Source organism: Sus scrofa, chromosome 7 (genome assembly GCF_000003025.6).
Source record: "Sus scrofa isolate TJ Tabasco breed Duroc chromosome 7, Sscrofa11.1, whole genome shotgun sequence".
NCBI lineage: Eukaryota > Metazoa > Chordata > Mammalia > Artiodactyla > Suidae > Sus > Sus scrofa.
Window position 1 is genome coordinate 24,172,199 of NC_010449.5, and position 14,863 is coordinate 24,187,061.

The 14,863-nt window shown below is 50.1% G+C and overlaps 2 protein-coding genes across 5 annotated transcripts; both read right to left on the reverse strand.

The window, feature by feature from the left end:
- Window positions 29-2,355, reverse strand: FKBPL (FK506 binding protein like). 4 transcript variants are annotated; one of them, XM_021098042.1, is made up of 2 exons: window positions 2,073-2,355; window positions 29-1,186 (listed from the first exon to the last, which is right to left on the reverse strand). In XM_021098042.1, the coding sequence occupies exon 2, from the start codon at window positions 1,110-1,112 to the stop codon at window positions 63-65; it is 1,050 nt and encodes a 349-aa protein (XP_020953701.1). In that variant the 5' UTR covers window positions 1,113-1,186; window positions 2,073-2,355; the 3' UTR covers window positions 29-62. The 4 variants fall into 4 exon arrangements, with proteins under 4 accessions (XP_020953701.1, XP_005665882.1, XP_013833108.1 ...); XM_005665825.3 differs by lacking the exon at window positions 2,073-2,355 and adding an exon at window positions 1,436-1,658; XM_013977654.2 differs by lacking the exon at window positions 2,073-2,355 and adding an exon at window positions 1,340-1,377.
- Window positions 11,359-14,694, reverse strand: PRRT1 (proline rich transmembrane protein 1). Its single transcript, NM_001123170.1, is given in 4 exon segments — window positions 11,359-12,446; window positions 12,609-12,794; window positions 13,117-13,652; window positions 14,553-14,694. Coding segments are annotated over 4 exon segments (918 nt in total). The 5' UTR covers window positions 14,572-14,694; the 3' UTR covers window positions 11,359-12,269.

Here is a 14,863-nt window from a genome sequence, read left to right on the forward strand (position 1 = left end):
CAAAACTCACAACATAGACCACAATTCACAGGTTCCTGTCTCTTTTAAGGTTTAACTTTTAATTAGCCAAACATCTTGCGCAGTCCCTGAGCCAGTCCTGCATCTTGTTTCTTCCCTTGAATGATCACCTTTCCCAGCTCCTCCTGGGCTGCCCGATTTTTGGGGTCTACTGCCAGCACTTTCTTGAGGTCAGCAGTTGCTTTGTCCAGGTTCCCAAGAGCAGCCTGGGCAACCCCCCTTCGGTACAAGGCCTTTAAATGGCCAGGCTCCCGCTCCAGCACCCGGTCACAGCTCTGGGCTGCCAAATGGGGCTGCCCTAGCAGCAACTGACAGGCAGCCAGATTGGCATGAAGGACAGTTCGTTCTGGAGAGCCAGGTGGAGGTAAAGTCAGCAGCAGCCGAAGAGCCCGTCCATAGCATCGGGCAGCCCCTTCAGGGTTCCCAGCTCTAAATAATTCTGTGCCCCGTGCACGTTCTTCCCTGGCCAGGGCCTCCTTTTCGGTGGGCTCTAGCTCCCAGGAGTCCCGGCCTTGAGTGAAGGAGGCCAGTTTGAGCCTGACAGGAGGTCCAGAGCGCCCAGGGAGCTGAAGTTCTGCCTCCTCACCTTGACACATGGACTCCAAGCACTTCTCTACAAGCTCTCCCCAAGTTTCCTCCCTCCATGGGCCTAACCCCATAGTTAGCTCTGTCCAGCCCTCTGGCAGCCCTGACCCCAAAGGAAATCCCAAAACCTGTACCCGGCAGCGGGAGCCCAGCTTGGGTTTGTCCAAGCCGTGGCCATGGATTAGGATCTTTTTGACAAAGCTCCCATCGGGGCAGTACCAGAGTTCAGAAGCTTGAAGGGGCTCTGGCATCTCACTGGCTGGTCCATGAGATTTATCAGAATCTCCTTCACGTCCAACGGCCAGCTTTTCAATTTCTTGAAGATTTTCTAGAATTTGGCCGGCTGGATCTGGGCTCACTCTCCCCTCAAGAAGTTCAGTAGAAGGGTCTTGGGGCTGCTGCCTAATCTGAGTAGTTGAATCAAGGATCTTCTGGGAGTTCTTTTTCCATCGTTGTTGCGGTTGAGAAATGTTCTTCTCTCCCAGTGGACTGACTGGTGGCGTCTCCATTTGGGTACCCAGTCCCTTCCACCGTGGGTAAACAGTTTTGGTCAGAAAGGTATGGATCAGATTCAGATCAGCACCTGATTAAAAAAGAAAAAAAAATCAAAACAATGCTATTGGCAGGAATCTTATTTAGACTTCTTTTCTGTCCTTCTGGGATCCAGGCCTCCGGTCCTTAAAGTTCTCTCTTTTTTTTCCCCCCTCCTCAAAATCTCTGTCGGATTCGAGCCTACCTCCCAACCCCGAACTAATTCGAACTATAAGTTCCACAATTCCCGCGGCTTGAGCCACTGTCCCAACTACGGATACCCGAGCGAGTCAAAAAGTACCTGGGCGGCCGAAGTGCCTCTCCTGGTGGCGGTAGCCCGACCATTCGAATCACCTCTCCTTCCGAAGCTAAGCTCTACTGAGCACTGTCATTAGAGTTTTGCTTCGGGCGGAGAGGACGGTCAGGGGGAGCAGGGGACAGCTGAGGAGAGACACTAACGGCTAACCCTGGAGCCCGCGTGAAAGCGAATCTACTCAAGTTCCCGGCAACCAATCGGGAGGAGGGAGAGGTCTGGTTAGCCCGCCTTCTGGACGTGACATCATTTCCCTCCCCTCCCCCAGCAACCGGGAAGCTCCAGGCCTTAGCAACCGAACTAGGCCAAATCGAACTGAACTAGGCGAGGTCGAGCTAGCCTGGCTATTGAGAGTTAAAGTCTGGAGAAGGCCTGGAGTGGGAGATTGGGGCGAATGAGGATAGGGTGGGGAATGGTGGAGCTGGTGGTGAATGATAGCGGTAGCGACGAGGGCCCGCATGGCGACTTCAGGCCCACCTGTGCTATTCATATTGCTGGTCTCAAGGCTCCCAGCCAATCAACCTGTCTGCTCCTTCACGCATTCAATCCAGGGTGCTAACAAATAAACTCTATTTCTCCCCAGCCTGTCCTATTCCCTTGGGGAACTACCTGAGGCTTGCCTTACCTTTCCCCTCTTGTTCATCAATGCCTTTAGAAGTCTTCTTCCTCAAGAAATCTTAGTGGTTTTCAAACTTCGATGTGCATACACATCCTCTGAGGAACTTGTTAAATGGCGCCTTCTGAATTAGGAAGTCTAAGATGGGGCCTGCAATTCTGCATTTCTAACAGGCTCTTTGTTGCTGCTGCTCTTGGTCCCACCCCACTTTGAATAACATGATTCTGGAATAACTTCATCCCATTCTCTTCACCCTTTGGTCTGTGCCCCTTTAGTTTGTCTTATATTTTACATATATAACTGGTATAACCTGCTCCACTGGAAGTGTCAGTGGAAAACCGGTCCTCCTCTTCCTAGTGAAAGGTGCTGGTCCCTCTGTGGTTCAGCCTTGCTTGCCCAGCTCCCTGCACAGGCTGGGCCACCACAGTTCTGGAAAGGAGAACCCCACTCTCAGTTCCTCATTTTGGCTCCCTCTCCAGTCTGCTCTGTAACACCCCACCATTGTGCCCCAGACTATAAGAACCATGCCAGGACAGCCAGGAGGGGAGGTAATTTCATCATTAGCTACAGATTTGTGCCAAAACAGTCCTTTTCGTTTTGTGTTGAGCCTCAGCTCACTAACCTAGACTTTTTTTCCTCAAGTTTTATTTCTGGGTTCTGTGCCAGAGTAACCTTAGTCCACTGTGACTAAGGCTGAATACTCCGATTCGTGGAATCCTTATGTTCTTATTGAAAATTAATCTACCTTTTCTCCCTCCCTCTTCCCCTTTCTATTTCAGAGATTTCTGGCAAAGGCAGAAAGTCTAGAATAAGTCACAAAAGATGTGATTACATCCTATCCCTGGACAAGGGTCGCTAATTTGTATTATGTGTGCCTTAACTGAGAGGTCAACTCCAATGACCCTTCAAAGAATAGCTTCCCTCAATTAAAAGAAACTGTACTCTGCTACGTGTATTGCTTGCTGTTCTGTATTCTTAATTACTGTACTGTATTCTTACTATTTAGTGTGTATATATTTCAGTTCCAATACATTCCACAGTTTGTGGACCTTGCCTCTATTTCTTTTGTGTTTCATTGCCTTCTATTCATTCATTCAACAAATATTTTGTTGAGGAGTTCCCAACCTAGTTCAGTGAGTTAAGGACCCAATATTGTCTCACTGAGAATGCAAGTTGGATCTCTGGCCTCACTGAGTTAAAGATCTGGCATCACCACTAGCTGCAGCTGTAGGTCACAGCTGTAGCTCAGATCTGGTGTTGCTGTGGCTGTGGCATTGGCCTGCAACTGCAGCTCTGATTCAACTCCTAGCCTAGGAACTTCCATATGTCACAGGTGCAGCCTTAAAAAAAAAAATCATTGAGCACCTGCTTTGTTTCAGAGGCAGGATGCTGGGAACTGAGGATACACAGATGTTTGAGACAGAACCAGTCTAGCCAGGGAGAAGTAATTACAGTGGTATGGATAAGTGTGAGATGCTATGAGAGGGAATGAGGGATCAGGGAATATCCCTTGAGGGTGAGACATTTTGCTGCCATCTAAAATATGAGTTTTGGGATTCCCGTTGTGGCTCACTGGGTTACAAGCCTGACTAGTATCCATGAGGATGTAGGTTCGATCCCTGGCCTCGCTCAGTTGGTTAAGGATCCAGAGTTGCTGTGGCTGTGGTGTAGGTCGCAGACATGGCTTGGATCTGAGTTGCTGTGACTGTGACTGCAGCTCTGATTCGACCCCTAGCCCAGGAAATTCCATATGCTGCAGGTTCAGCCCTGAAAAGCAAAATAAAATAAAATAAAAATAAAGAATGAGTTAGAACCGAATTCTGAGAGCACACCAATAGACCCCCAGACTGAGAAACACTAAATTAAATGGTCAAATTTGTCTCTTTAAGTGACCCTTTGTTACTATTGTAACTATATATAAAATAAACATAGGTAGACATTCCCACTGTGGCACAGTGCGTTAAGGATCCAACTGCAGAGGATCTGGTAGCCAAGGAGGCACCAGTTTGATCCCTGGCCTGGGAACGTACACATGCTGTGGAAGTGCAAAATTTCCATTAAAATGAAAGCACAGGAGTTCCTGTCCTGGTGCAGTGGTTAACAAATGAGGTTGTGGTTTGATCCCTGGCCTTGCTCAGTGGGTTAAGGATCTGGCGTTGCTGTGAGCTGTGGTGTGGGTCACAGACACGGCTCGGATCTCGTGTTGCTGTGGCTCTGGCGTAGGCTGGTGGCTACAGCTCCAATTAGACCCCTAGCCTGGGAACCTCCACATGCCGTGGGAGTGGCTCAAGAAAAGGCAAAAAGGCATAATTAATTAATTAATTAATTTAAAAAAAATGAAAGCATAGGAGGAGTTCCTACCATGGCTCAGCGGTTACCAAGCCCAACTGGAATCCAAGAGGACAGGGATTCAATCCCTGCCCTCGCTCAGTGGGTTAAGGATCCAGAGTCGCTGTGGCAGCTGTAGCCCCAATTAGACCCCTAGCCTGGGAGCCTCCATATGCGTCGGGTACGGCCCTAAGAAGACTTTAAAAAAAAGAAAAGAAAAAAGAAAACAAATTTTAAGTATTATAAGAGGACTGAGAAATCCCCAGAGAAGACATTCATGGATCTGTAGATTCCCCCAGGTCTCAGCTTGAGAAACACAGGACTAGGAAGGAGCCAAGATGTGAAAACTCAGAAATGGGAGATTCCATTGGCTGTCCCCCCAAAGTATTACCACCTGAATATTGACTGACTCACACTGCTGCTCTCTCCCAGTTCCTTACCCCTTGAGTCCTAACATGATAGGGTCCTGTTCTCTGGAGAACATCACCAAGGAATCAAAAAGAAGGGGAACAAGCCCAGAGGATTACATCCCCTGGCCTGGCTGGAGAACGTGGAATCTCAGAGGATCTGGCCCTATTCAGCTACTCTCCTTGCCCTACCCTGTAAGGGCATTATTTTGCCTTCATTAAAGATCTCATCTGGTGGTGGAACCCAAGGAGAGGTTCGAGAGCTGGTGCAGGTAATTTGTGGGCTGGCGGTTGTTCCGTGTTGTCTCAACACACAGAGAGTGTGTGAAAAGGGGTGAAGTAAGATTCTGTAAACAGATAGAATAGAGGGATGCCCAGAAGAAAAGAACCAGACAATAGCTTTTTAACATGAGAAGCCATTTTAGGTCTAAGCCATTTTGTGATCTAAGCCTGGCCACAATTCTTGCCCTTGAAGAGATCTCAGTAAATAATGGTCTTACAGGAACAATGACTGTTGCCAAGCAAGAGAAATAGCAATAGCACAGATAATAAATCTGTTGTAAATACTCCCAGTTTTGTTTCAATGGTAAGAATCAGCCAGAAGCACTTTCTTGAGTTGTTCTGCAGAATTTAACTGTCCCCCGCCAAACACTCAACTGCTGAATCAACTTGAACCTAAGTGATGCTGATGTTGATGTTTTCTGACCCTCATGACTTCAATCAACTAAAGCTTGGAGTCTATCGACCTTTGCTCCAATTCTGTGCCGAATTCTTTTCCGATCCAGCCCCTTCATGAGTATGCATGCACCCTGGCTTAAAACTTCCCCAGTTTTACTGTTTGAGAAGACAACGCTTTGGCGAAGATCCCTGATGTTTTCCTTACTTGCTGCAAGTAATAAATGCCTCCTTCTCCCGTTCTTTGGCTTAGGTGTATCTTTTGGCTCAAAACCACCAAGAGGTAAACCCGGTTTTCAGGTTAACAATTCTTTTCTTATCCATTCAGTGATCCTTACTGAGTACTCAGAATTAGTCAGTGAGACATGGAGATAAATACAGAATGACCCATCAATTGTCCAACAAAAGTAAAGAGTCATAGTTTAAAAAATAAAGTCCAGATACAAGGGCAAAAGTGATATGTGGCCGGGATTTATTTCCAACTGCGAGTGACCTTAAAAGGACTCCAAATGGTTGATTTGTGCCTTGGAGGATGACCATAATTTTTTTTTCTCTTTTTTGGCCACCCCGAGGCATATGGAGTTCCTGGGCCAGGGATCAGATCCAAGCCACAGTTGTGACCCACACCGCAGCTGCATTTCCTTTAACCCACTGTGCTGGGCTGGGGATCGAACCCGTGATGCTGCCAATGCCATTGCACCACAGCAGGAACTCCCCCGATTTTGACATGTAGAGATTGAACGAATTTGTTGCAGTTGGAGGAAGCAGCAGAAGTCAGGAGATGTAAGGAAAGGAAAGCCCCTTTGCGCCGGCCTGGTTCATCTCCGGCTCGTCAGACTCAGCTTTCCCAGACTATTCCTGTTCGTGCTGCCCTGTCACCAGGCATCAAGCCGGTTGGAAGTTTTTACACCCTCACATTCCCCTGCGTTCCATACTCACCACATGGAACCATATGCTGCGCTTACTCTTGCCATTTATCATCAGCATAAGAGACAAAAATTCTAGCTTTTCAAAGGCTAAATAAATTTTCCCTTCTGCTTAGCTTTGGTGGTTTCTGGCTTTTAGTTCTGCTGGGATTTATGTCAAAATAGTTCTTCTCTCCTCTCTGCTCCCAAACCATTTGCTTGTGCTTCCACTATGGGCAGGGTTTCCAGGCAGGATGAGGAAGTGAAAGGCAGCCTTTCCCACAGTGAAGTGTTTAATTATAAGAGCTCTTTCCCGACCCCTGACCATGCATTATGACCGCAATCCCAGACGTTGCTCTAAGTATCAGGTATAACCTCATTTTCCCTCACACAGAACTCCATAAGCTATTTATTCAGTCATTCAGCAAATCTTTACTGAGTGCCTCCTCTATGCCAAGCACTGTGCTAGATTCTGGGAATAAAGCAGTGGAAAAAAGCCCATAGCTTATATTCTAGTGAAGCTAATAGGCAATAAAAATCAACCAATAGGAGTTCCTGTTGTGGGGTAATGAACACAACTAGGATTCATAAGGACGCAGGTCCAATCCTTGGCCTTGCTCAGTGGGTTAAGGATCCGGGGTTCCCATGAGCTGTGGTGTAGGTCACAGACACAACTCAGATCCCGAGTTGCTGTGACTGTGGTGTAGACCAGCGGCTACAGCTCTGATTAGATCCCTAGCCTGGGAACCTCCTTATGCCACGGGAGTGGCCCTAGAAAAGGCAAAAAGAAAAAAAGAAAAAAAGAAAAAAAAAAAAGAAAAAAGGAGCTGGTGTAGGTTGAAACTGTGGCTTGGATATCATCCAAGATAGGAGTTCCTGTCGTGGCACAGCGGAAATGAATCCAACTATCCATGAGAATTCGTGTTCAATCCCTGGCCTCACTCAGTGGGTTGGGGATCCGGCCTTGCCATGAGCTGTGGTATAGGTCTCAGACAAGGCTCGGATCCTGCGTTGCTGTGGCTGTGGTGTAGGCTGGCAACTCTAGCTTCTATTCCATCCCTAGCCTGGAGACATCCATATGCCACAGGTGCAGCCCTAAAAAGCAAAAACAAAACAAAACAAAAAAAAAACAAACAGCAACAAAAGAGTTGCTCTGGTTAAAGCCTCACCACATACTTTTGGCCTCTCCTTTTCATGGTGGTCCCTAAAGTGCTTCTAAGCCTGTGATTCCTAACCTTAGCTGCCTTTTGGAATCACCTGGGAATGTCTTAAAAAATATTGATGCCTGAGTCCCAAGAGGTTGTGATTTAATTGGTCTAGGATGCAACCTGGGCTTTGGGATTTTTAAATGCTCCCCAGGTGACTATAACATACAGCCAGGGGTGAGAATCATTGCTCCAAGGAATGTCTGGAGCTATGTTTAGAAAACCACCGCTTTAGGCTTTAGTCCAACCCAATCTCTTAGTAAAAAGATATTCCTCCTCCTCCTCCCCCTTCTTCCTCTTTTTTTTTTTTTCTGCCTTTTAGGGCTGTACCTACAGCATATGGAAGTTCCCAGGCTAGGGGTCGAACTGGAGCTGCAGCTGCCAGCTTACACCACAGCCAGAGCAATGCAGGATCCCTGACCCATAGATCGAGGCCAGGGATCAAATCCGAATCCTCATGGATGCTAGGCAGGTTCATTTCTGCTGTGCCACAATGGGAACTCCCAGAAATTCCTTCTTGCTTGAGTGGAGGGACGAATTGATCTGGGCCTTGAAGGAGAGGATATTTTGGCCAAGTGGAGAAGCAGATATGAAGGGAGGGAGAGCATCATGAGAAAAAGCTTAAATGTGGTCTGAAACACATGACAAGCAGCAAACCATTTGGTTTGTAACAGGCAGAGATTGGCAAAAGACGTGCAAGATTTGAGAACAGCTGGGTAAGGACCTGGGGAGGGGGAATGATGAATAACATAGTTCGGTTCCAAAGAAAGCTGGATGATTTTAAATTAATGAAGGAGTGGAAGGCCAGATTAAAATTTTGTAAATAGTTGAGTGAGCAATGGATATCTTCTGTTTGCCATGTTTAAAGGTTTTATTGAAGTAGAGTTGATTTACAAGTTGTGATCATTTCTGCTGTACAACAAAGTGATTCAGTTACACAAATACACACATCCATTCTCTTTCAAATTCTTTTTCCATATGGATTATCACAGAACACTGGGTAGAGTTCCCTGTGCTATACAGCAGGTCCATCAGTGGGGGAAATCTTGAAGGGCTTTGGAGCACTGAAGTTTTATGAGAAGTGTGTTTAAGGAGGATAACCTCACAGCAATGTCAAGGGAGACTTGGGAGAGGGGAGAGTTAGGAAAGAGGGAGACCTGTTAGGGGAGCTGTGGCAATACTCCTAGATGAGGTCATTTTTCCAGCAAGAGTTGGGGGAAAGTTACAGATTCAGAAGATGTTGTCATGGTAGTATTTTTTTTCTTTTTCTTTTTTAGGGTCACACTCTTGGCATATGGAAGTTCCCAGGCTAGGGGTCAAATTGGAGCTACAGCTGCTGGCCTACACCACAGCCAAAGCAATGCCAGATTCCAGCCACGTCTTCAACCTACACCACAACTCACGGCAATGCCAGATCTTTAACCCACTGAGCGAGGCCAGGGATCGAACCTGCAACCTCATGGTTCCTGGTCGGATTCATTTCAGCTGTGCCACCATGGGAACTCCGCGATGGTAGTATTGACTGGGCTTGATAGCTCACCAAAAATAAAGGTGGGGAGGAGATGGAGGAGGCATCAAGTTTTTGGATAAGGGCATTGGGGAAATGGCGCCACCCACAGAGGTAGGGAAGCATGTTTTCAGTGTCATTTCATCAGTCTGCTTTGGAACATGCTACGTTTAGAGGACCAGCAGTATTGCCCATGTGGCCATTTTCCACAGAAACCAGAAAAATGTCTCCCTGTAAATACATAGGTTGAAGAATGTCTTAGTCAACTCAGTCTTCTGTAACAGAATACGGTAAACTGGCTGTCTTATAAACAACACACATTGATTTCTCACAGTCCTGGAGGCCAAGTCCAAGATCAAGGTGCTGGCAGATTCAGTGTCTGCGGAGAGTTCCTTCTGGTCCAAAGCCAGCCTTCTTCTAGCTATGTCCTCACATGGTGGAAGGGGTAAGGGAGCATCTCTGGGGATGGTGCTGATCCCATTCACGGGGAACTACCCTCAAGACCTAGTCACCTCCCAAAGGCCCCACCATCACATTGGGGATTAGGCTTCAACGTATAAATTTTAGGGGAACACAAACATTCGGTCTATAGCAGAGAAGCATTTGGTTACAAATAATGTCTGAATTTGGAGTGGATGAGGTTTTCAAGGGAGATTCTCAGAGAAGGAAACAAAACTCAGATATAGACACTTAAGGCAAGGGAGAAAAAAAACAAGACACTTAAGGTAGGGAGAAAAAAAACAAGGGAGAAGAAAAAAACAAGAGAGGAGACTTGAGGTGCATGTGTAGCAGAGGGGGAGGAGAGAGTAAGTGCCTCACCCTGGAATCCAGGACCAAGGACAAACAGGGAAAGTTTCAAAGAGGCAGAGTACTGTGAAAATGCCATTGATTTTATTCCCGGTAACTTTTGGTCATTGTGTACTTATTGAAAGAATCGTTGCAGTAGAGTAGGGAAAGGGAGCATTTCCAAAGGTGAAGAAGCAGTGGGTATGGAAGAAAGACATTTCTGACAACAATAGACCCTATTTAAAGGGGGAAAAGTGAGTAGGTGGTGAGGAAGCGCAAGCTGCAAATGTAAGTTTTTTTCGAGAAGTTTGGTAAGGAAGGTATATTCAACCTGAAACGTCCAAAGGAGAACCCATGATTTCCATACTCCAACCCATCCTCATTCCACGTCTCCTTCCGATCTCAGTGCATGGTTTTCTTTCTAGGTTATAAACTTCATGATTTCACTGTTCACACCTGCCATTGGGAAGATGTCTCACCAGCATCCTGCATGGAATTCAGGATAGGACTCTATCCTGCAGGTGTACAACTGAAGATACCAAGTCCTCTCCTTGTGCCACCTCCCTCTCCCCAAGAGGTCTCCCGGTTGACCTCAGGTTAGGAGAGGGCCACTAGCCCCAGATAGATTTATTGGCCTCCTTCCTGGTGCTCTGCTGTGGTCAGACCATTTTTGTTTCCCTCCCATCCCAATTCATATGTTGAAATCCTGATGTGCGACACAATGGTGTTAGGAGACTGGGCCTTTGGGAGGTACTTCTGTCTTGAGAGTAGAGCCCTCTTGAAGGGGATTAGTACTCTTATGAGAGAGACCCCACAGAGCTCCCTAGCCCCTTCTGCCAAATGAGGAAATCTAGAATCCAGAAGAGGGTTCGCACTTGACAGAATGGGCACCCTGATCTCAGAATTTGAGTCAATTTCTGTTCTTTATAAGCCACTCAGTGGTGGTATTTTTGTTAGAGCAGCCCGAATGGACTGAAACAGACTCCCAGTGGCTCTTTGTCCCCTTTGCCTGCCTGGTACAACACACCAAGCAGGGCTCTAATCCAAGCTGTCTGTCACCCTCCAGCCTGCAAGCAGGAACAGCTGTGGCCAGTTGGCATCTTCTGCCTGGCCCTGCCACCCTATTCCTGCCAACTTTTTCAATATAGTCTACCTTCTTCTTCCCGACTTCCTCGAGTTTGGGGGTTAAAGCCCCAGGTCTGTTTGTAAATGCTTCCTCTGCAAAGCCCTAAGCCCAGTCTGGTAGGGAGTGGAAAAGGTGTGCTCGGTTAGATGGATGGATCCCCAGTAGGATCCCCAGAGAGCCCCTCCCATATTTGTGCGGGTCTCTCTGGTATCCTGGGAATCTCTCTCTTCTCACTTTTGTTTCTGTCAGTTTTCTTTGCCTCCCTGCCCCCCGGACGAGTAAATGAGGGGAGGTGAAAAGGGAAACCAAAAGAGCAGGGCCTTTGTAAGGCTGCAGTTTCTGGAATTGCGGATGACATCCACGTAGTCTATTTAATATTGTCTTTCAGAAATTCACACACACACACACTCACACACAGGTCAGAACAAGGAGGGAACTATCGAGGGGAGTTGGGAGCGGCCGGCTTCCTCCCGACCTTGGGAGGTTTGTACCCTGGGTTCCCTCCTGCCCGGCTGCCCAGGAGTTGGGATCGGAGAAAGGGAGTATTTACAGAGAAGGGGATGTCCTCTTCATCTCATGGTGAAGGTTCATAAACTGCGAACCTCCCAAATCTCATTCCCCCAAAAATCAAATGTAGGTAGAAGCTCTGAGATTAGCAAGAAAATAGGCAGGGATGGGGTGGAAGAGAGATGGAACTGTACTCAAAAAAACCCGGAGTGAGCGTGGGGGCATGGCTACGCTGAGACTCGGCTCTTGAGCCAGAAGAAGGGGAGGAGTCTATCGGTATGGAGGTGAGACCTGGCGCCACAAACCCAATCACCGGACTGAATCACCCCGCAGGGAAGAAAAGAAGGCGGAGCCTGCCGACCTGGAGGCGGGGTTTTGTCAGAGCCGGGGCGGAGCCTATAGAGGAGGCGGGGCTTTAGGGACCCATCTCCAGGCTGGGGGAGCAGTGGCCGAGGGAGCGCGGCTGGGGGCGCTGCATTTAGAGGGGGTGTGGGCCTGGAGCGACTGAGGGCTCGGCTTTTGGCGGGGATTCCCAGGAAGCGGAGGCCCTATTAGTGTGGGTTTTGGCAGGGTTCCTGAGGAACTGGATTCGGAGCGTGCTCGCAAGGCGAGAGTTTCCGTGGAGGCCTAGTTTAGGATGTAACGAAGTCCGGTGGCCCCAGAAGCAGATGTGTCGGGCGCCCCATTGGATCCCGGGCTTGACGGCAAAACGCGCTTGGGCGGTCGAGGGGCGCAGGGTGGGGCTGGGCCAGGGGTGTCCTTACGGATCCCAGTAGTTCTCGTGGTGCTGCGCAGCAATGATGATGACTACCGTGAGGATGGTACAGAGCACCATGGCTGCTATGCCCACCGCCAGGGAGATGAAGGAGAAGTTCCGGGCCTCTCGGGAAGCGATCTCGGCTGACACCATGTCTCCGCGGGCCAAGGCCGTGCGCACCTGCAGGGGAGGGTAGGGGAGAGCGAATCAGAGAGCTGCTACCTTGGCTGCAAGCCCTACCCTCCCTCTAAGATGCTTCCCATAACGTCCAGCACTCTCTGGGAATAAGAAATATCTAGTGAACCCCCCTCTGCATACTCTGCCTCCCCCCCACACACACACCTGCACTGCCTTGAAGATGGCAATGATGCCCGTGGGCCAGAAGCAGCAGATGGTGGTCAGCACTGCGATGGGCATGTAGTCGTGAGGCGGGCGCCTGGGCTCCAGCAGGGCCAGCCCTGGGCCCTGGGGCGGCGGGGGGAGCGTGGAGGTTACTCCCGTTCCCCCCGGGGTCCCGCCAGCATAGGGCTGTGGAAAGAAGGTTGTAGGAAGAGGAGGTCACTCATAACCCTCTCCGAGCCCACCAACTTTTCACATCTGGCAGAGAAAGAAGGTTGTTTCCTCCTTTCAAATCTCCTCTGCACTTTGAGCCTATTTCCCCTCCCAGACCCTGGTCTTTGACGCCAACCGACCACCAGTCACTCCCAGGCCTTTCCCTAGTCCCACCTCTCCCTTGGTCCCAGAATACCGTCTGGTCCCCAGCCCCTAGTGTGTCCCCAATTCCAGGTCCTTGTTCCATCGTTTCCCCACCCCCCCTCCCTCCCCCCGGCCCTGTCTGCCCCATACTCACCGTGCCCACCGGGTAGACTGGCACGTAGGCAGTGCAAGGCTGCAGCTGCAAGGGGTAGCCGGGAGCTACGTAGCCCCCCAGCGGCAGCGTGCCCACCGCTCCCGTGTGCGTGGGCACCACGAAGCCCGGGGCCTGGGCAGTATGAGAGGGCGCCGGCGGGGACGGGGCGGCGGCGGCGGGCGGTGGCGGGGGCAGTGGGCCCTCAAAGCGAGTCTCCTGCAGGTAAGGGTCGGGTGGCATGCGGGGCAAGGTGGCGCAGCCGGGTGGGGGCGCCCCGGCGGCGGGGCCGGGCGGAGCATGGTGTGGGGGCCTTGGCAAGGTGGCAGAGGACGAGGGACCACGCTGAGCGGTGGCCCCGGAAGCCAGGCCCCCTGCCCCTAAGCGCGGGAGCGTGGCGGTGCCGGACTGGTGGTAGTGGTGATGATGGTGATGGTGCGAGGAAGGGGCTGCCTGTGGGGGCGGGGCGGGAGGTTCAGCCGGAGGCTGGGGGGCATTGTAGGGTGGTGGGGAGGTGTGAGGGACTGAGTCGGGGAGGCCTGGGGGCAGTGAGCAGAGGCGAGGGGAAGGGGTCAGTTAAGACAGACAGATGAAATAGGAGGGGTAGGGGGAGACACAGAGGGTCAGAGATGGAGAAAGATAATGGGAGAGACAGAGAGGAGATGGGTGAGAAGCCGTCTCTCATTCTTGGGGCAGGAGAAGTGTTGTATCTAGGCCATCACCCCCTCACCCCCCCCTCTTCTTTTCAATCTAGTTTTGAGGTCATAACTCTCCTGCTTCTCTCCCTTCTTCAGCAGTGGGCACCAGCTTTAACCTGCAGACCCAATCTCCTAGCCTCCTTGGCTTATGACTGCCTTTGGGCTTGCCTATCTGAGCTGGTCCTGTGCGTGCACATGTGTAGACATGCAACACTGTGTTAACATGGGCTCAGTTCAACAGTTGTATAAACACATGTAGGGTAACATGTTCCATTCTACCATTCCTTCAGTGGGGAGGGGTGCCCTAGTCTCTGGGAATCTCAGTACCTCTTTTAGGGCAGATTAAAGAAGAGTCCTCTGGATTTAATTCCCCTGACAACCCCCATCTGATCATCTCTCCTTATTTCTCTTCTGGATGTCTCCATGTGAGCCAGTGTCATCTGTCCATCTGTCACTTGCAATGATGCTATCCATGCAGTACCTGGCTGATGCTAAGCCACTCTTATACTTCCCTCACCCTCTCAACCTGCCTCCCTACCCATGTTGTTGGCAAGGGACAGAGGCTGAGACTGGCAGGAGGAAGGGAAGAGGACGGAGGGTTAGAGAAAGAAGAGGGGGGTTGGGAGTGAGTGGAGAGCTGGATAGAAGGGGAATGAAACAGAACCATCCGCTAGGGAGGGTTAAAGGGGGGGGAGTCAGGAGACAGTGGAGAGGGCAGGAGGGTTTGTTGTTGTTTTCTACCTGACTTTTCAGATGACATGCCTGCGATCTCGCTGGGACAGGATCCGTGCAGCTGGAGTCTGGAGTCGGGGTCCCTGGCTAGCACCGGAGCTGGGTGCGCAGATTGCGCAGCCGGCAGCAGCGCAGAGATGGAGAGATGGAGACAGTGGCGGCGGGGGGCGGAGGAAAAGCAGGGAGGGGGGGAGCTTAAAGGGACCGAGACGGGAGGGGGAGCCTCTCAGATGTACCCCCACTCGGTCTCTCTCCGCTTTTGGATTATGTCTCTCCTCCTCTCACCCCGGCATTCAAGCCCCCAGTTTGGGCTCCTTTGG